Below are 21,870 nucleotides of genomic sequence, written 5' to 3'. Positions count from 1 at the left end.
ATACTGTTTGCCCCTTAACACTCTCAAATCAGGGGAAGTCAGAAATGAATGTGGGGGTGTTCTGTTAACTGGCATCCAAATGTAAAATGTGCAGTATTACTGGCTTATTGGAGTAATTCTATTCTGCAAGCTCAGCTACTGCATCAATGTGCATCCAAAAATTATGGGCTTTGAAATTGGACTGCGTAGTGGCACTGGTGCCAGCGCTACGAAAGCCCTGACATGAAAAAATGGCACACACAGTGTTTCTGACCACTTCCAGTGCAGCCCACCTGACGTTGTATACTGGGAAGGATGCTAGCACAGGCATGCCATGCATGTGCTGGAAGCTTTTGCAGTTCCGGCTCATTTAATGCATGTTCGACAAACTTGGACCGTGCAGGTCCAGTGAGTGCCAATCCACTCGTGCTATTTAAAGGTCAGCCATCCAACTTGCAGTGAGGTGTTTTTGACTTGCTTCTGCTTTTGCAATGTTTGTTGAATTACTGTGGTGCCTTCTTGGAGGTGTTGTGGTGAGTCACTGGATTTGGAAATTTATATAGGCCTCTCATGAACACCAGGGATAAATATTGGCCAGGGAACCAGGGAGGACTTCTCTGCTCTTCTTTGAAACAGTGCCATGGGATTTTTTATGTCCAGGAGAGAGAGTAGGTAGAGCCTCAGTTTAATGTGTCATCTGAAAGATGGCACCTCCAACTGTGCCGCACTCCCTCAGTACTGCACTGGAGTGTCAGCCTTGTTTTTTGTGCTCAAATCTTGGAATGGGACTTGAACCCACAACCTTGTGACTCAGAGGCAAGAGTGCTATGAACTGAGCCATGGCTGACACCCTAAATAACAGATGGCCTTGCAGAAAGATCTTGAGTAATCTGAGCCTCAAGGGCCTAGCTTTGGACCGCACTATCCCAGCATGAAAAGTAGCAGTCCGGCTGGTTGGCTGAATGGCAACAGCAAGGGTACTGGCGGAGTGACAATGGTGGGAGCACAAATGCTGTCATTCTGAGAGAGGGCAGTAGGTTTGTGCTTCACGGTACCACTGCCACTCTCTGGGGTCAATCCAAGCAATCTTTTGGAGGACAAATTGCTCACTTCTGCGAGAACCTCCATGCTATTTTGGACCACTGAGATCCAAAGCCATCGTGGCAGTAGTCTGAACCTGTATGGCAGCGAACCTGTATATCATGACTTCTGTCTGAGCTTCCACTTGCAGCACTGAGATATTGGGTGACTTCTAGCTGTGCTGCAATGGAAGCTCAGACAGCAGTTACCAGACACTGCATTATGGCTGGGTCCACAAGTGCTGTCATGGAATTGGCCACCATTTCCATGGTGGAAAGAATGGGCTCCAAGCTCTGTGTGATGCCCTGTGTCATGTTGTAGCTGGACTCCTCCATGCTCCTTGACAGTGATGAGGCTCTCTGGCAGGCCTGCCAATGTACCAAACATCTCGGTATGCAAGTTCATCCACATTGTCCCGTAGACTGCCCCATTGAAGTCCTCATCTGAGTCTACCACAGCAGAAACTGTCTGCAACCTAGCCCTCTGGAGGGCTGGCAAATGAACTGTTGTGTCCCCTAGCCAGGTTGCAGACCACGTGCCTGCTGACTAACAATGTGCTGTGCCAGTATCCGAGCAAGTGGCTGCGAATGTCAGATCAAGTGGCAGTGCTTCTTCCTCCGAGGCCTGGTGCAGCTCTTGCCCTTCCTGAGGTTGCAGTGGCAGGCCAGGCAGCAGTTCTTGGGTATCTGAAAGCAGAAAATAAGAAGGGAGTGCTGGGTGGAGGGAAGTGGGTGGGTTGGAAAGCATAAGATCTGTGGTCTCACCATCTGGAGCTTGCACTTCATGCCAGATAGCAGAATAAGGGTGAGTGGGGATTTGAGAAGGGCCATAACTCAGAAATATACAGTCATCCTGAATGGTCTTGGTGGCACCAGATCTGTCTTGGCAGGCGCCATGATGCAGAGCACAGTCTCCTCCAGTGGGCTGAGATGAAACAGCCATACTCCCTCTGGTTCTGCTCTGCTACCTGCGGTTATGGGGCACCTTGTCCTGCAAGAGAGAGGGAAGAATTTCAGGCATTGTGTTGTACTGTATTTGGATGATGTGCCAGACACACAGGTGTGTGAGGGTGAGGTGCAGCATGTAAATGTTAGGCATGAGTCCTGACTTCTAGGGACTGCTGATGGGTGAATGATGGGGTGTGGTGCATTGAGCAGGGTGAGAAGTTGGTGATGTGGTGGGTAGATGTCGTGTCAAGATGCATGCGCCGACCTGGACCACCCGCATGATGCCATTGAACTTCTTGCGGCTCTGCTATGAGGTCCTTGGGGCACATTGGCATCATGTAGTTCACTGATCTAAACTTTATCAGGGCCAGCGACTTCATTAGCTTCCCTTTCCCCAACGAGAGCATTATTTCCAGTTGTGCTCACCACACTTTAGGAAGGATGTGAGGGTCCTAGAGAGGGTGCAGAGGAGATTTACCAGAATGGTTCCAGGGTTGGGGGAACTTAGTGACAAGGTTAGGTTGGAAAAACTGGTGTTGTTCTCCCTGGCACAAAAGAGATTGAGGGCAGATTTAATGGAGGTGTACAAGATTATGGGCTGAACTTAGATGCCCCCCAGGCGTCTGGGTCTGTGGCAGGGGAGGCCTGAAGATCACTCCGGAGGAGGCCGGCCCCTGACCCCGAAGCCGTGAGGGTCCGGCCCGATCTTCACCGAGAGGGAGAGGACTCGTGGCGCCCCCCCACCCCACCCCCCCAATGCCCACCCCCCACCAGCCGCTTGGCGATGGGTCCTGCATTTACATATTTGAATAAACTTAAATACCTGCCTTAATTGCAAGCCCGCTGTCGCCTCCAGTCCCAGTGCGGTCTTCATTCTGCTGGCCGGCACTCCCGTGACTTCCGATCCGCACCTGGGGAATTGAGGCGCCACACTGGTTGGGAGGGGGGAGCAGGTAATTTTTCCTATGCGGGAGGGGGGAGAAGCAGCAATAAAGGGCTTTCAATGGTGGAGGAGATGGTGGGAAGGAATAAAGTTGATAGTTTGCGCACTTTGAAGGGGGAAAAGGTAATTCGGAAAAGTTTTTTGGGGTGGAGAGGGAAAGTATTTAATATTGTGGGTTATAACAGGGGCACGGTGGGAGAGGTCCAAACATAGAGGTTTCAACAGTTTTCAAAAATGTGTAGTGATTTCTTTTAAAATCCCAGAAGGGCTCCAAGCCCTTTAAAAATAGTGTCAGCGCCTGCACACAGGCAGCTGAAGCCAATGCCAGCGACGGACAGGCCGCCCCCTCTATGTGACCAGGGTGGGTGGGGGGGTGTGGGCCGCCCCATCCATTCAAATAAGCCACTGCACTGAAGATTGCGGCAGCTCACCAACATACGGCCGGCGCAGGTTGCGTGCCATTTCCTTCGCCCGCCACCAAACTCGGCAGCAGCTGAACAAGATTCCGGCCTATGACAGCTTAGATAAGTTGGACAAGGAAAAACTGTTCCCATTAACTGATGGTACGAGGACTACGAACACAGTTGAAGGTTTTGGGCAAGAGATGCAGGGGGAATATGAGGAAGAACCTTTTTACGTAGCGAGTGGTAATGACCTGGAACTCTCTGCCGATGAGGATGGTGAAAGCAGCTATAATCCATGATTTCAAAAGGAAATTGGATGGGGACTTGAAGGAAATAAACTTGCAGGATTACGCAGATCGAGTTGGGGAGTGGGACTGACTGACTGACTGACATGGACTCGATTGGCCAATTGGCTTCCTTCTATGCCGCGAATGACTCTGACTCTTTCAAATTAGCCAGCAATATGAAAAAGCCTCCACGTCTACCAAGTGACAGGATTTCCCAAAGTGCCAGTATTATTGACTGCATTTGTGTACGTAGTCTTCAATCATAATGCTACTCCAGTCCTGAACAGGAAAGACTACTGCTCTGTTAATGTAATGTTTTTTATACATAGGAACTGAATCATGCATGCAATATGCTTGTTACCTTGGAAGTATTAATTCCTTCATCCTACAGTAATCCATGTTGAAATGCTTTCCTGTTCTATTTTCTTTCATTATTTTAAACACATATCAGTTGTAACAACCAGAAAATCAGATTTTGTCTTCAACAGGCTCATGTCACACAATCCAGTAAGAGTACACAGTCAAGTCATACAGTATGATCCCATGTGATCACATTCTTTATTATTGAGTTCACAATTTACTGTAAGGACTCAGGTACCACACTTCACAATTCCAGCATGCCTACAGCAAACAGTGATTTGCTCAAAACACTTATATGAACTCTACCTTTTTATCTCTACATTCCATGAATATGAACGCTAAACGACAATACGTTAATAGACACACAAAACAAACTTCAGATAACACAGAGCCAAGAAAATACACTTCTGTTCATTTCAGTCTCTCCCAATGATTCAGTTACCGTGGTTATATGATCCACTGAAGCTCTTCAATCACTTTATTACTATAAACAGTGACCAAACAACATGTCCCAGACACTCAAGACATACGAACATACAAATTAGGGGCAGGAGTAGGCCACTCAGCCCTTCGAGCCTGCTCCACCATTCAATAAGTTCATGGCTGAACTGATTACTCCACATTTCCACCTACCCACGATAACCTTCCACCCCCTTGCTTATCAAGAATCTATCTACCTCTGCCTTAAAAATATTCAAAGACTCTGTTTCCACTGCCTTTTGAGGAAGAGAATTCCAAAGACTCACGACCCTCTGAGAGAAAAAAGTTCTCCTCATCTCTGTCTTAAATGGGCGACCCCTTATTTTTAAACAGTGATCCCTAGTTCCAGATTCTCCCACAAGGGAAACATCCTTTCCACGTTCACCCTGTCAAGACCCCTCAGGGTCGTATATGTTTCATTCAAGTCACCTCTTACTCTTCTAAATTCCAGCAGATACAAGCCTAGCCTGTCCAATCTTTCCTCGTAAGACAGCCCACCCATTCCAGGTATTAGTCTAGTAAACCTTCTTTGTACTGCCTCCAAAGCATTTACATCCTTCCTTAAATAAGGAGACCAGTACTGTACACAGTACTCCAGATGTGGTCTCACCAATGCCCTGTATAGCTCAAGCATAACCTCCCTACTTTTGTATTCAATTCTCCTCGCAAGAAACATAACATTCTGTTAGCTTTCCTAATTACGTGCTGTACCTGCATACTAACTGTTTTGCGATTCATGCACTAGGACACCCAGATCCCGCTGCATCTCAGAGCTCTGCTGTCTCTTATCATTTAGATAATATGCTTTTTTATTCTTCCTGCCAAGGTGGACAATTTCCCACTTTCCCACATTATACTCCATTTGCCAGGTCTTTGCCCACTCACTGAACCTATCTATATCCCTTTGTAGCCCCCTTATGTCTTCTTTACAAGTTGCTTTCCTAAACATCTTTGAATCATCAGCAAATTTAGCAACCATATCTTTGGTCCCTTCATCTAAGTCATTTATATAAATTGTAAAAAGTTGAGGCCCCAGCACAGATCCCTGTGGCACACCACTCGTTACATCTTGCCAACCAGAAAATGACCTATTTATGCCTACTCTCTGTTTCCTGTTAGCGAGCCAATCTTCTATCCATGCCAGTATGTTAGCCCCTACACAATGGGCTTTTATTTTCTGCAATAACCTTTGATGTGGCACCTCATCGAATGCCTTCTGGAAATCTAAGTACAATACATCCACCAGTTCCCCTTTATCCACAGCACATGTAACTCCCTCAAAGAACTCCAATAATTAGACATGGATGAACGACCGTCCCATTCCTTCAGCTTTTCATCCTTACCTAAGGCTTGCTTTACAAAGCATTCCAGTTCAGCAGAACTGAAAACTCTTTAACTCATTGTGTGCTGATCCCACAAATAACAAGGTACTTTGAGATATATGGGTAGTGTGAACTCACAATCCGACAATCCACAACATCACCATTAATTGAAAGGCCACAAAGTCTGCAGGCTGTGCTGCAGTTCAGTCTGGCCAAGATAGCAAATATAATTGTAGCCTACTCTATTCTGCACAACTTTGCTCTTCAAAGGCGTACAGACATGAAGCAGACAGGAAAATAAAGACAGCAATAACCAGAGTATGGTGACATCCCTGTTTACATGGAAACATAGAAAATAGGAGCAGGAGTAGGCCATTTGACCCTTCGAGCCTGCACTGCCATTCAATACAATCATGGCTGTTCGTCCAAACTCAGCACCCTGTTCCCACTTTCTCCCTGTATCCCTTGATTCCTTCAGCCCTAAGAACTATATCTAACTCTTTCTTGAATATATTTAATGATTTGGCCTCAACTTCTTTCTTTGGTAGAGAATTCCACAGGTTCACACTCTCTGGGTGAAGAAATCCTTCCTCATCTCAGTCCTAAATGGCTTACCCCTTATCCTTAGATTGTGACCCCTCGTCCTGGACTCCCCCGCTATCGGGAACATCCTTCCTGTATGTAGTCTGTCCAGTCCTGTTAGAATTTTGTAGATTTCTATGAGATCCCCTCTCATTCTTCTGAACTCTAGCGAATACAAGCCTAATCGATCCAATCTCTCTTCATATGTCAGTCCTGTCATCCCAGGAATCAGTCTGGTGTACCTTCTCTGCACTCTCTCCATAGCAAGAACCTCCTTCCTCAGATAAGGAGACCAAAACTGCACACAATACTCCAGATGTAGTCTCACCAAGGCCTTGTATAATTGCAGCAAGACATCCTTGCTCCTGTACTCGAATCCTCTCACTATGAAAGTCAACATACCATTTGCCTTCTTAACTGCCTGCTGCACCTGCATGCTTACTTTCAGTGACTGGTGCACAAGGACACCCAGGTCTCGCTGCACCTTGCTTACAACAGATCTATGAGGCCACGTGTCAAGTTTGGGGGTACTTTTTCATGTTTAGTGCTTCCAGTGCATGATTTTCTATGTGTTAAAATTAGCTTAGTGTCTGGACTATTAAAGATAATAACATACCTCTTAATGAATGCAGGTGGGAGCCTTTTTACTTACAAGAACACTCAGTGGCAAATGAAGTTGTTGAAAACTATGTTGCTGATTACACTAACAGTAAAATCCTTTTTTTAATTGGAATGCGAGCTTTGCTGGAAAGGCCAACATTTATTGCCCATCCCTAATTGCCCTTGGGAAGGTGGCGGTGAGCCGCATTCTTGAACCGCTGAAGCCCTTGTGGTGTAGGTACACCCACAGTGCTGTTAGAGAGGGAATTCCAGAATTTTGACCCAGTGACAGTGAAGGAATAGCAATATAGGATGGTGTGTGACTTGGAGAGGGAATGGTAGTGTTTCCACACATCTCCTGCCCTTGTCCTTCTAGGTGGTAGAGGTCGGGGACTTGGAAGGTGCTGTCAAAGGAACCTTGGCAAGTTGCTGCAGTGAATCTTGTAGATGGTATACACTGCTGCCACTGTGCACCAGATGGTGGAGGGAGTGAATGTTTAAGATGGTGGATGGGGTGCCAATCAAATGGGCTGCTTTGTCTTGTATGTTGTTGAGCATCTTGAGTGTTTTTGGAGTTGCACAAATCCAGGCAAATGGACAGTATTCCCAGCAGGTCAGATGGTGGCATGGGAGTGGCGTAAAATTGAGCGGTAGGCTCTGGGAGGCCTACGTGCCCTGATCGCACCTCCGACCAAGTTTACGGAGGTCCGGCCGGGGGTGGGGGGATGGGCGTCGGTGGTGTGAAATGGCCCGCCCACCCATGGCCAATCATGAGTTCAATTAAGTGGCCATTAAGGGCCACTTGCCCGCCTCCACAGGTATTTTCCCCGTGGCAAGCGGGTGTGCCGGGGACGTGAAAGGCCGCCCAGCTATAGCTGCCGGCCCTTTCCGCACCCCGGGTGGGGGGGTGGGGTGCATGGCAGTCGGGCACAGGGTGCCCGATTGAGGGCTGCCCCCGCTTCCCAACCCAACCCCGGGAACCAAGACGCCCCCCCCCTCCCCTCAAACGACCACCCAAGCCTCAGAGAGGTGGTGGCGTAGTGGTTTTGTCACTGGACTAGTAACCCAGAGACCCAGGGTATTGCTCTGGGGACATGGGTTTAAATCCCACCACAGCAGAAGGTGGAATTTGAATTCAATTAATAAATATTGAATTAAAAAGCTAGTCTAATGATGGCCATGAAACCATTGTCGATTGTTGTAAAATCCCTCTGGTTCACTAATGTCCTTTAGGGAAGGAAATCGACTGTCCTTACCTGGTGTGACTCTACATGTGACTCCAGACCCACATTAAAAAGGAATGAAACCGGACGGACCACCCGGCATTGACCTAGGCACCGGAAACGACAATGGCAAACCCAGCCCTGCCAACCTTGCAAAGTCCTCCTTCCTAACATATAGGAGCTTGTGCCAAAGTTGGGAGAGCTGTCCCACAGACTCGTCAAGCAACAGCCTGACATAGTCATACTCACGGAATCATACCTTACAGACAATGTCCCAGACACTGCCATCACCGTCCCCGGGTATGTCCTGTCCCACCGACAGGACAGACACAGCAGAGGTGGTGTCACAGTGGTATACAGTAGGGGGGGAGTTGCCCTGGGAGTCCTCAACAATGACTCTGGACCCCATGAAGTCTCATGGCATCAGGTCAAACATGGACAAGGAAACCTCCTGCTGATTTCCACCATCTGCCCTCCCTCAGCAGATGAGTCAGTACTCCTCCATGTTGAACAGCAGTTGGAGGAAGCACTGAGGGTGGAAAGGGCGCAGAATGTACTCTGGGTGGGGGACTTCAATGTCCATCACCAAGAGTGGCTCGGTAGCACCACTACTGACCGAGCTGGCTGAGTCCTAACGGAGATAGCTGCTAGACGGGGTATGCGGCAGGTGGTGGGGGAACCAACAAGAGGGAAAAATATACTTGACCTCGTCCACACCAATCTGCCTGCCGCAGATGCATCTGTCCATGACACTATTGGTAGGAGTGACTACGACACAGTCGTTGTGGAGACGAAGTCCCACCTTCACATTGAGGATACCCTCCTTCGTGTTGTGTGGCACTACCACTGTGCTAAATGGGATAGATTTCGAACAGATCTAGCAATGCAAAACTGGGCATCCATGAGGCGCTGTGGGCCATCAGCAGCAGCAGAATTGTACTCAACCACAATCTGTAACCTCATGGCCCGGCATATCCCCCACTCTACCATTACCATCAAGCCAGGAGATTAACCCTGGTTCAATGAAGAGTGCAGGAGGGCAAGCCAGGAGCAGCACCAGGCTTACCTCAAAATGAGGTGTCAACCTGGTGAAGCTACAACACAGGACTATCTGCGTGCCAAACTGCGTAAGCAGCATGCGATAGACAGAGCTAAGCGATCCCATAACCAACGGATCAGATCTAAGCTCTGCAGTCCTGCCACATCCAGCCGTGAATGGTGGTGGACAATTAAACAACTAACTGGAGGAGATTGTTTGCAACAATCTTCAGCCAGAAGTGCTGAGTTGATGATCCATCTTGACTTCCTCCTGAAGTCCCCAGCATCACAGATGCCAGACTGCAGCCAAGTCGATTCACTCCACGTGATATCAAGAAATGACTGAAGGCACTGGATACTGCAAAGGCCATGGGTCCTGACAATATTCCAGCAATAGTACTGAAGCCTTGTGCTCCAGAACTTGCCACGCCCCTATCAAGCTGTTTCGGTACAGCTACAACACTGGCATCTACCTGGCAATGTGGAAAATTGCCCAGGTATGTCCTGTACACAGAAAGCAGGACAAGTCCAAACCGGCTAATTACTGCCCCATCAGCCTACTCTCAATCATCAGTAAAGTGATGGAAGGTGTCATCAACAGTGCCATCAAGCAGCACATGCTTAGCAATAACCTGCTTAGTGACACTCAGTTTGTGTTCTGCCAGGGTCACTCAGCTCCTGACCACATTACAGTCTTGGTTCAAACATGGACAAAAGAGCTGAACTCAAGAGGTGAGGTGAGAGTGCCTGCCCTTGATATCAAGGCAGCATTTGACCGAATATGGCATCAAGGAGCCCGAGCAAAACTGTCAGTGGGAATCAGGAGGAAAACCGTCTGCTGGCTGGAGTCATACCTAGCGCAAAGGGAGTTGGTTGTGGTTGTTGGAGGTCAATCATCTGAGCTCCAGGACATCACTGCAGGAGTTCCTCAGGGTAGTGTCCGAACCCAACCATCTTCAGCTGCTTCCTTCAATCATAAGGTCAGAAGTGGGAAATTCGCTGATGATTGCATAATGTTCCGCAACATTCGTGACTCCTCAGATACTGAAGTAGTCCGTGTAGAAATGCAGCAAGACTTGGACAAAATCCAGGCTTGGGCTGATAAGTGGCAAGTAACATTCGCACCACACAAGTGCCAGGCAATGACCATCTCCAACAAGAGAGAATCTAACCATCTCCCCTTGACATTCAATGGCATTACCATCGCTGAATCCCCCACCATCTACATCCTAGGGGCTACCATTGACCAGAAACTGAGCTGGAACAGCCATATAAATACTGTGGCTACAAGAGCAGGTCAGAGGCTAGGAATCCTGCAGCGAGTAACTCACCTCCTGACTCCCCAAAGCCTGTCCACCATCTACAAGGCACAAGTCAGGAGTGTGATGGAATACTGTCCACTTGCCTGGATGGGTGCAGCTCCAACAACACTCAAGAAGCTCGACACCATCCAGGACAAAGCAGCCCGCTTGACTGGCACCTCATCTACAAACATTCACTTCCTCCTCCACCAACGCACAGTGGCAGCAGTGTGCACCATCTACAAGATGCACTGCAGCAACGCACCAAGGCTCCTTAGACAGCACCTTCCAAAGCCGCGACTTCAACCACCTCAAATGACAAGGGCAGCAAATGCATGGGAACTCCACCACCTGCAAGTTCCCCTCCAGTTCACACACCACCCTGACTTGGAACTATATCGCCGTTCCTTCACTGTCGCTGGGTCAAAATCCTGGAACTCCCTTCCTAACAGCACTGTGGGTGTCCCTACCCCACATGGACTGCAGCAATTCAAGAAGGCAGCTCACCACCACCTTCTCCAGGGCAGTTAGGGATGAGCAATAAATGCTGGCCTGGCCAGCGACACCCACATCCCATGAATGAATAAAAAAAAAACAGGGCACAACTGATTCCCCTGGTGCGACAACCCAAACTTACCTTCAGTCCCGGCTCCTTGGTATCCTCCCCGGTCAGCTGGGCTTCAGTCCCAGCAGTGGCCACCACTTCCGGTGGCGCTGCTGAGACTAAGAGCTGCTGGCCCGCTGATTGGCCAGCAGCTCACTGAGGCGGGACGTCCTCCCTCAAGTGGGTGGAAGTCCCACCTTGGGCCAAATAAAGCCTGGGGACCCGTAAGATACGGGATGGATCCCCAGGCTGGGCGGAAGCGGGTTCACCACCGGCATTTACGTCGGAGTCCAGCTCCCATCCGCCCACCTTCAAATTCCGGCCAATGCATTTGGGGAGGGCAAACAAAGCAAGGGAATACACAAAAAATGGGAGGATATTGAGAGGGGTATAGGAAGTGAAAGACCTTGGAGTGCATGTTCACAGGTCCCTGAAGGTGGCAGGACAGGTAGATAGAGTGGTGAAGAAGGCATATGGAATGCTTTCCTTTATTGGTCGAAGTATAGAATACAAAAGCTGTAATGCTGGAACTGTATAAAACGCTGGTTAGGCCACAGCTGGAGTATTGGGTACAGTTCTGGTCACCACATTACAGGAAGGACATAATTGCTCTGGAGGGAATACAGAGGAGATTTACAAGAATGTTTCCAGGGCTTGAAAATTGCAGCTATGAGGAAAGATTGGATCGGCTAGGGTTGTTTTCCTTGGAACAAAGGAGGCTGAAGGGGTGACTTAATTGAAGTGTACAAAGTTATGAGGGGCCTAGATGGAGTAAACAGGAAGGACCTGGTCTTCCAGCGGAGAGGTCAATTACCAGGGGGCACAGATTTAAGGTGTATGGTAGAGGATTAGAGGGGACATGAGGAAAAACTTTTTCACCCAGAGGTTGGTGGGTGTCTAGAATTAACTGCCTGGATCGGTGATGGAGGCAGAAACCCTCAACTCATTTAAAAGGTACCTGGACCTGCACCTGAAGAGCTGTAACCTGCAAGGCAATGGACCAGGTGCTGGAAAGTGGTATTAGATTGGGAAGCTAGTTTTTTCAACCAGCGCAGACACAGTGGGTTGAATGGCCTCTTTCTGTGCCATAACTTTTCTATGGTTCTGTAGAGTGATGGAGAATAGTTTGGGTTGGATTACAGTCCAGAACAAGTAAAAATAATATCCAGTCTGTGCGGTCTGGTAATTCAGTTGTCTTCCTGCTGAATTTGTGGTTCTGAAGTCTCTGGCTGGTAGAAGTGCACTTGTAGCTGGTCCACCTGGTTCAGGGTTTTCTTGGAGATGGTGATGTCGGTGGCTTTCTTCCCCCGGGGTCTCTGTCTGTAGCAATCATAGACTTGGATGTTCCACAGGCTGACAGACTTTGAACTTGCGATGTTGTCTGGAGAGAGAGAGAGAAAGACACAGCCACACCTGGGTCTTGCAGAGGTTCGCTCCCCAAAGCTTGTCTGTGTTTGTAACAAAAAGTTTTACACAGAGTAGGGAGACAATCACATGGTTCGCTCAGTACTTTTTTTTTTAATAAGGTCCAAAGTCTAAAGCCCAAATTTCGCTGAGGTCATACTGTGTCAGTCTTTATGCCCTGGAAGTACGTCTCCACCAGTGAATGCTCCAAGATGGCTTTGAAAGTCCTGCTAATGAGGGCGAAAGTGGATAATCCACTCAGGTATCCAAGCCATTGTCCTGGATGGGAGCCTTGTTGGACATGTGTCTCCAATTCGATGTCCTGTAATGTAAGGTATTTCAATACAAATTATGGTGGCCATCTTGGCTGCCAGCTTTTTTAAAGTTAAATGTCGGATCCCAGCTTTCCTTTTTAAAAGTTTAATGTGGGTTTCCAACCAATGAATTAAAAATCCTCATTCAGCATAACATGTTTTCTTGACAGGCAGAGAGGAAAAAAAGAGTAAGTGATTTTAAGTGGGGTGCAGATTTCAGCAGAGGTCATGGTAAACCTGTTGAATTCTCTTGGAAATCAAGTTCTCATTGATTGCAGGCCTGAGGTGATTGTAGATATCTCTATTCGTTGAATGTTCATTTGAAGTACGTGGATCACTTACAGTTCACTGCTGTACAGTATAGATGCATATTTCTACAGCAGGGTATGTGCCCTCTGGTTTGCTGGAATATTTTAGGATGGGCGCACTTGACACCTCTTAGCTTTTAAGAATTTCCTTTGTCCCTGTCAAACAGTTTGAATATGCAAAGGCCACGCCCTTTTATTCTTTGGCAGCCATTTTGGTGCATTGATCACTTTTTAAAAGAAAGGTCCATTTTTTAAAAGACAACGTCAGTTTTTATAACTCTTCAGATCTTGTCCATAATTTGTATCATTGTACTTCTTGTATGTGGGACACATGACTCCAACCAGTGGAGAGTTTTCCACCTGATTCCCATTGACTTTAATTTTGCCATACTTGGTCAAATGCTGTCTTGATGTCAAGGGCGGTCATTCTTACCTCACCTCTGGAATTTAGCTCTTTTGTTCATGTTTGAACCAAGGCTGTAATGAGTGACCCTGGTGGAACCCAAATTGAGTATCGGTAAGCAGTTTATTACTGAGTAAGTGCGACTTGATAGCACTGTTGATGACACCTCCCATCACTTTGCTGATGATTGAGGGTAGACTGATGGGGTGGTAATTGGATTTGTCCTGCTTTTTGTGGACAGGACATACCTGGGCAGTTTTCTACATTGTTGACTAGATGCCAGTGTTGTAGCTGTAATGAAACCGCTTGGCTAGGTGCTGTGGCTAGTTCTGGAGCACGCGTCTTCAGTACTATAGCTGGGATGTTGTCAGGGCCCATAGTCTTTGTTGTATCCAGGGCTTTCAGCTGTTTCTTGATATCACGTGAAGTAAATCGAATTGGCTAAAGACTGGCATCTATAATTGTGGGGACCTCAGGAGGAGGCCAAGATGGATCATCCACTTGGTGCTTCTGGCAGAAGATGGTTGCAATGCTTTGGCCTTGTCTTTTGCACTGATGTACTGGGCTCCACCATCATTGAGGATAGGGATGTTTTTGAAGCCTCCTCCTTCGGTTAGTGAAAGACTATCTTGGAAAGAAGCTGGAACATTATTCACTCCACTCCCTCCATTCTAATTAATAACAACCATGACTAAGACTCTAGACAAGTCATATGGCGATTTCTGCACAGCTTTTATATGGTTTAAGGGGTTCATCACATATATATCTTTTAATAAATCTGATGCACAAGAGAACAATTAAAAATATTCAAAAGCTCAATGTCATCTATGACAAAGCAGCCTGCTTGTTCGATTCCCCTTCCAGTGGGCTCCATCTCCACCTGCTCTGCCATGAGCACACTGTGGCTGCAGTATGTAGAATCACCAAGTAAGTTTATTTACATATGATTAATGTTAATTTGCATATGCTGATGAAGGACCCGCCGCTAGGTGATGGGGAGCCGCACCAAAGTCCCCCCGCCGCCGGTAATATGCGGCAGCCCCTTCTCGATGTCTCAGGTCGAAGCGGGCCTCTCCCCGTAGAATTTTACCGTGACCCGTGGCATCGAGTGGCCAGTAAAATTCAGCCTATACGCTCAAAAGTAACGGTTAACTGGTTTTAAAAGCGGAGTTTTTAAAAATTAGCTGTCTCTTAAGAATAAAATAAGTGAGTATTTTGTAGGTTACGTTTCTGATAGATGAGGTCTTCTAATGGGAAAATAATCAAAGGTCACTTGAAATCTTCACATGGATTTGATGAAAATAGTCCTTCAGTAGATAGACATTCAAATCTTCAGCTGCAGCAAGCATTAAACAGTTCTTGAACGATGAGCACAGCAATACAAACAGTTTCTTGAAAAAGAAGGCTTTTCTTCTTTACTTAAGGAATTAACTTGGCTTGTAGTTCCTTGTAGAATGTTTGCTGAGAGGAAATAGACAGCTTTCTTCTCTTCGGTATGCTTCACTGGAAAGGCTCTCAGAACTAACTGGTTTCAGCCGGTTTCTGCCAGTTCCACACATAGCCAGATAGAAATATTACCATGTGACCGCTCTCTCTCTCCTGCTGTTGCCCAGGGTAACAAAAAATGCAGCTGTGTCACTCTGTTTTTCCAGAATGTCCTCTCCCTTAAAGGTGCACTGTTTTTAACAAAGTCTTAAAGGCACGCACACTTTTTAATCTGAGGAGAAAATTAATTACAGGTACATGACTATAACTAACAGAATACCAACAAAATCTTTATATACTGTTATTTATTATTACTATTCCTGATTTAGTTGGTCATGGTTATGGTACATTTACCTGCCCAGTTGTCTGTTCGTATTCTTAACCATCTGTGTCAAGAAACAGGTGGTGGTACTGTTAAAGAACAGTAACTTTATTCACAAATGATCCAAAATCAACTACTTACATTTACAGGTTTTAGCTTTTCACCTACTACAATGCAATTTAATATTTATTCAGTACCCTGTCGTCCCTCAGTTCCAGACCTAGACAACCCCATTTTCGGAACTGCAGATCAAGGGTATATCAGCAGCTGCAATGGTTCACATTTATAGAGCACCTTTAATGTAGGCACTTCACAGAGAGGTAAGGAGAAAAAAATGAAGTGCCAGGACTGTTCCTACTAACTGACTAAATGGTTTAGCCGTTGGAGTCTTCCTTGAATGCAGACAAGTTGTACAGGGTTATTCAAGTTAGCTGCCTTGTTTTACCAGAGGTTTTTCTTCAGTTACTCTAGCTCTGCTGTTGCTTTCAGGGCTTTCTCATTCTTTTCAGCTGCTTGCATATAGCACTCGGCCTCTTAGTGACTCAGGAACTTAATTCTCATGGTCCACTATTATATTTCCCCCCACAATGTCCTTTCCTGTCACATATGTTCCTGCTCTCCTTTACTCTTCTTTTACCCTATATCTCCATGACTCCACCTGAGCCTCTGCTCCCACCCCCTTCTCTCCCTTTTTCCCTTCTGCCTCCTCTCTCCCACCTTATCCTCCTTCCCACCCTCCAGGCTGAATTTTGAGACTATTGAAATGAGTACTGAAGCAACAGGGTTAGCAATTACCTGATGATGAATATAAGCCCTTTGCACAGAGCAAGGTTCAGTAATCTGTTTGAATCAGTTGCCCCAGTCATCAGCTATCACTGTTTAACTAAAGATATTCAAAATATTCATAGAACGAGTTAGATAAAATGTAGGATATTTAAATTTTTTTCTGTTTTTAACTGATTATAAAATGAGCTTTGATGGAGCTCCAAATGGACTGCAGCCGTTCAAGAATGTAGCTCACCACCACCTTCTCAAGGGCAATTAGGGATGGGCAACAAAGCTGGCCTTGCCAGTGATGCTCACATCCCATGAAATTAATAAAAAGGAGAGTCCTACCTTAGTTTGTTTAAACAGTTTCAGTGTTCAGAAAACTTTACCTTTACTTTGTTTTTCTCTGTAATAGGCACATGAAGGTGGTGTTAGGGATTTGCTGCATGAAGCTGACAAAACAGCAGAAGCTAATAAAAACCAGAGCCAATTGTATGATGAGATGGGAAAAACTCTAGGGGATAATTGGACAACTCTCAACCAACTGCTTGAAAATCGAAAGAGGCTTTTAAAAATGGCATCTGAGTTCTTCGATCAAGCTTTAGAGGTCGGTAATCAACAAAGGAAATGTGACTTTAAAATACAAGACCAATTTTACTTGATCTTGGAATTAAAATATGCAGTTAGATTAATGTAAATATTAAATTGTATAGTGATCTCTCAATTGATATGGCAGTCTTAAAGGTGATTCTGTACTAAAAAAATCTTTCCAGTTTGCGATAAAAATTGATGAAGCTGAAGATTTTCTGAACAGTGCCCAGATATTTGAGGATATGGAATCCTTGAAGCAACTTCTTCATCATCATCAACATCTTAAGAAAGGCAAGTGATTGCACTAAATATATCCTGAGTATTTGTAACTGGAAAGGAGAATGGGAAGAAGGTATCTGCAGCCTTTTATCCTGACTTACTGAAATGGTGGCCTGTGACTCACTTTTAATAATCAAGGTTGGACAGTGTACTAGACACATTTGAGTAAAACAAACTATTAAGAGTGCATTTACACTATAGCTGTTGTATTTGTGCAAAATTGTTTTGTTTCAAACTGACACCACACTTGTAATTACAGTCTGAATCCAGACCCTAACCTGACACCAGAGCAATGCAGAGATTCCTTGAAGAAGGGAGTCTCACTCTGTTTCATTTCAGAATCAATCTGGGCCTTCACAACTGATTTGCACAACACAACTTTATTCCTTTTCTTATATTCTGTAATACTTGCACTCTACCTTGGCCATTACCATTTGAATTTGTCTGACTTTGAGTAAATGTGATCTTGAACCTTCCAATTTCCAGTCTTTCCACTTGTTTAACTTCCCTTTTTGAGAAAGATATCAATGATTCAAGCTGGCACTGAGCCATAACCAATTGGCTTTGACTGATTGTGTGAACTAGAGTAGCCTACTTATTGACATTTACTGTTCTATATTGGTTTGAGCATGCAGAGAAAAATAATAAATGTGTCCGGAAAGAAAAAGATCAGTGATGTAGTCAGTAGTTCAGCAGTAGGACTAAAATTCTGATTACACTGTAATTTCATTGCAGCTTTTGGGTGGGTGGTTGGGGTGCAGCTGTGTAATTGCAATTACAGGGAAAGTGCAGCCAACATAACAACTGTCCCAGGTGAAGGAAGGTTGGTGCAGGTGAGAATAAATAAAACAAGAGGTTGCAACCTATCGGGTTTTCGGAAGGTTATGCAAGAATTTCTGAACTGTAAGCAGCCAGTCTTTTGACTGTAGAAGTCATTTTTTTCCACATTGTTTCCATCCCTTAATGATATGAATACAGCAATTATTGATTCAGTTTTATCAGCAGCGAACCAAGAGTCAGAGCCCTAGCTTTAATTGCATCCTGCACCTGACTTGTCAGATTCGGTGCTGAACTTGAGAAAGAGATGACAACCATAGAAAGGAGAGCCTGAGTTACACAGTAAGTGATGATTGGATTTAAAGCCAGCAATGCCAACATTGATTGCGTTAGTTCAAATTGGACATACTGTACTAGTTCTCTTTCAGTTGTTGGGAGTGTTTAGAGCATTCATTTATGAGTGGTGGGTGGCAGAGCATGTGGATGCCAGTCCCACTACAGAAATATATGTCTTGTTGGTCACTTGCAGGCAAGTATTAATGGTCGTGGAGAATACAATTGAGTCTATCTCATTCCCTTTCTGAGCTGAAAGAGACTTTAAGGGAAAAATAGAAAAAGATGAGTAAGGTTATTTGGTAGAATAGAGAAAGAAGAGATAAAATGAGTGATTTAGAAATTGTGGAAAAACTGATCAGAAGAATGCAGACTACGCATTTCAATGCTTACTTGAAATTTTCTCCAAGCAATCATCAGATAAAATGAATAGTTTAAGGAAATATATAAAATATTTTCTATTTTGTGCACAAGTTGAACTGTGACTTGATTCTGAGCAAGTTTGCTTTCATTTCAGTCCTTTTAACAAACTCAATGGATCTTCTAAATAAAAGTCAAGAACTCCTCACTGTAATCAAAGAGTTCAAAGTTTCTGGACCTAAAATAAATTCCCAGTTAGTTCATGGGGCTCATAGCAGCTGTGTGAAAATTGAGAGTCTGTTGGAACTACTACAGGACAGGAGGAGACAGTTGGAAGAGCAATCCCATCGTCAGCGGCTGGACCTGGAGCAGATTCTGCAGATCTATCAGTGGGACCAGCAGGCAGATAAGGTAACAGCCAAATCTATATCATTAATAGCACACTACAAATTTAATGTTGAAATAAAAAGGTGCTTGCCTAAGAGCAGAGTTTTTTGGGAAAAAATTAATTGGTTATACATATGTTACTTATAACTGCTTGCTTTTGAGGAATGCACAATACTGTCAAAATAAAGACAGTGATCAAGAGTAGCCTTCAGGTGTATATAATACATGGGGATATCATGGGATGGGCAATAAATTTCAGCCATGTTCATATCCTGAGAATGAATTTTTAAAAATCCACTATCATAACATTAGTGGAACTGGATTGAAATCCAGTCTCGAAGAATAAATGTCATGTTTTACATAAGACTTTTCTTGCCAGCAGTGAGAGGGAGCTTTCATTCTATCATCTTGGTTTGATTCCAATCCAGTTCCCAAAATTTATGCCCCCTTCAGAAACAAATTTAAATATGCTAATCCAGCTTTAGTTTGTAGCTGACAAATACATAAAATAAATGCAATCACTTTCAGGCTTTCATAAATTTAGAATTACTGTTATTCAATTTTAATTTACTATCTGACAACTATCAATATAAACTATTATCCTTGATGCAGAGTTGAGCATTAGAGGAAATTGTAAAATTAATTAGAATTCAATCATAAGAGGAAATATAAATTATGTCTTGTATGATATAATTTTTCAGGTCATTCTGTTATATTATTTCTTTGTAAGTGGAAGCTTTAATTGACAGTTGTTATCATCTGCATAAGGTTAATATTTTTAATCCAATGATTCTCCATTAATATAATGCAATAGTTTGGTAGCTTTGTTTGGTACATAAATGTTTCTACGTTTATATCCATTGTTTGTTGAGAATTAAAAGTAGCCCAACATAAATTGTCTGTACAATACTATGTAATAAATGACTTTCACAATTTCCACTGTGTATTTGATGAAGGTGATAGAGTGGTTCCAGCATGATGGTGAGACTTATTTACAGAATGAACAACTAGGTTCGTCCCTGACTGAAAATGAATGGCTGCTGCAGGAGCACCAAGAGTTTGGGTGTAAAGCCAAGGTAAGTGCATACTCTCTACAACAGCATCCAATCCATATCATTTCCCTGATGAGTATTATTGAAACATGATATTCCACGTACCTTTTAGACAAAGTTGCATAAGTGAAATGAAAAACGTATGTGGGATATATATTCAAATATTTATTTGAACGGTGATTCTGAAACCCTTTAATAGGTTACTAAAAAGTTACTTTTTTCATGGTTTATTTTTAAATGATTTAGTCTATTATTTTCAAGATAGATTTTTCATGATGGACAAAATATAGCTGATCTCAAAGTTTGCCAGAACTTACTAAGCAGGTATTTTCCTCAGTTGATTTGTTCACAAATAAAATATTTATGCAATGTAAATAAAACTGTCACTCCATATAAATATTTCCATGAATACTTACAGAATACATCAAGAAACATACTGTGTTGGATTTTAATGTGCAAGAGTGTGTGGGTTTGGGAGTGTGTTGGGAGGTTAAAAGTGGCAAAATTGACAGTGCAGCAGGAAGCCAGGTTGACACTTAACATATGTTATGTTATTGCTCAATTAGAGTAATATTTCACTTTAACTTTGGGTCCATGAGTTTCCTCGAACTTGCCAGTGAACACAGCAACAATTTAGGGGGCTGAAACAATCTCAGAGAAATATGCCAATAAATACTCATTACTCACAGCTGCTTTTTTACTTGCTGATGGGAAATGGTTTGCTCACACTCTTTGGAGGCTTTTTCAACACTTTGGAAATGTCATCTATGGTTTAGGGCTCTGATCTGCATTTTGGGGGTTTGTTCTATCAGATCAGGATGGGTGCTGCCTTACATTGGACCTCAGATGATGACCCAGCAAAAGCGCCAGCCACAGCGGCAGCAACAGCCTGCCGATCACAGACATGTAGTTCTATAGGAGAGAGAGGAGAAGCAGAGGGGTACAGCTCACAGGAGGCAATACCCAGCAATAGGGCCTATAGGCATTGGGAAAGCTTTCTTGACATGCCTGAACACCGGTGTCTCAGGGTGTCACGTCAGGTGGTGACAGACATTTGCAGCCTTTTGGAACAAGACCAGCTGTCAGCTGGATCTGGTCGTCATGCTTTACCAGTGGCTGCCAAAGGCATCACCGCCCTCAATATTTTTGCCTCTGGATCCTTCCAGGAAGACCAGGAAGTCTAGGATCTCCTAGACAGTGGCTAACAAATCTGTAAGACAGCTGACTGATGGCTTGTTTGTCAGGGCCAGCAATTATGTTAACTTGACTTTTGATGTTGCCAGTCAGAATGAGCAGGTGCTGAGGTTTGTGGCTCTGGCAGGCTTCCCACAGGTGCAGGATGTCATCAACTGCACACATGTGGGAATTAAGGCACCCATAGATCACCCTGGAGTGTTCGTCAACCACAAAGGCTTCCATTCCATTAATGTGTAACCACAAAAAGATCTTTATGCAGGTGTGCACAAGATGCCCAGGCAGCTCCAATGATTCTTTCATCCTGCAGCAGTCTATCCTCCCAAAGGTCTTCGCATATGGAACGAGAGTTACTGGCTAACTGCTCAGAGATAAGGGATACCCATTTAAAATGTCACTGATGACACCTCTCAGAAACAACAACTTATATTTATATAGTGCATTTCATGTAATAAAATGCCCCAAGGCGCTTCACAGGAGCAGTAAAGATTAAAATTAGACACTGAGCCACATAAGGCGATATTAGGGCAGATGACCAAAAGTTCGGTCAAAGTGGGAGGTTTTAAGGACTGTCTGAGTGGAGGAAAGAGAGGTAGAGAGGTGAAAGGGTTGAGGGAGGGAATTCCAGAGCTTACCACCTAGGCAGCTGAAGGCACAGCCACCAATGATAGAGCAATGGAAATTGGGAATGCTCAAGAAGCCAGAGTTAGATGAGCACGGGTATCTTGGAGAGTTGTGGGAGT

The 21,870-nt window shown here is 44.7% G+C and overlaps 1 protein-coding gene across 1 annotated transcript in view; it reads left to right on the top strand.

The window, feature by feature from the left end:
• ccdc141 (coiled-coil domain containing 141) overlaps positions 1-21,870 on the top strand; it is a 217,649-nt gene that overhangs the window by 43,486 nt on the left and 152,293 nt on the right. Inside the window, exons 3-6 of the mRNA XM_068035521.1 lie at positions 16,570-16,761; positions 16,928-17,036; positions 18,652-18,905; positions 19,838-19,957. Of these exons, the coding sequence (XP_067891622.1) occupies positions 16,570-16,761; positions 16,928-17,036; positions 18,652-18,905; positions 19,838-19,957 (675 nt within the window). The remainder of the gene's footprint in view (positions 1-16,569; positions 16,762-16,927; positions 17,037-18,651; positions 18,906-19,837; positions 19,958-21,870) is intronic.

Source organism: Heterodontus francisci, chromosome 7 (assembly GCF_036365525.1).
Source record: "Heterodontus francisci isolate sHetFra1 chromosome 7, sHetFra1.hap1, whole genome shotgun sequence".
Taxonomy (NCBI): domain Eukaryota; kingdom Metazoa; phylum Chordata; class Chondrichthyes; order Heterodontiformes; family Heterodontidae; genus Heterodontus; species Heterodontus francisci.
Note: the sequence above shows the minus strand (reverse complement) of the source record. Positions and strands in the feature narration are given on the sequence as shown.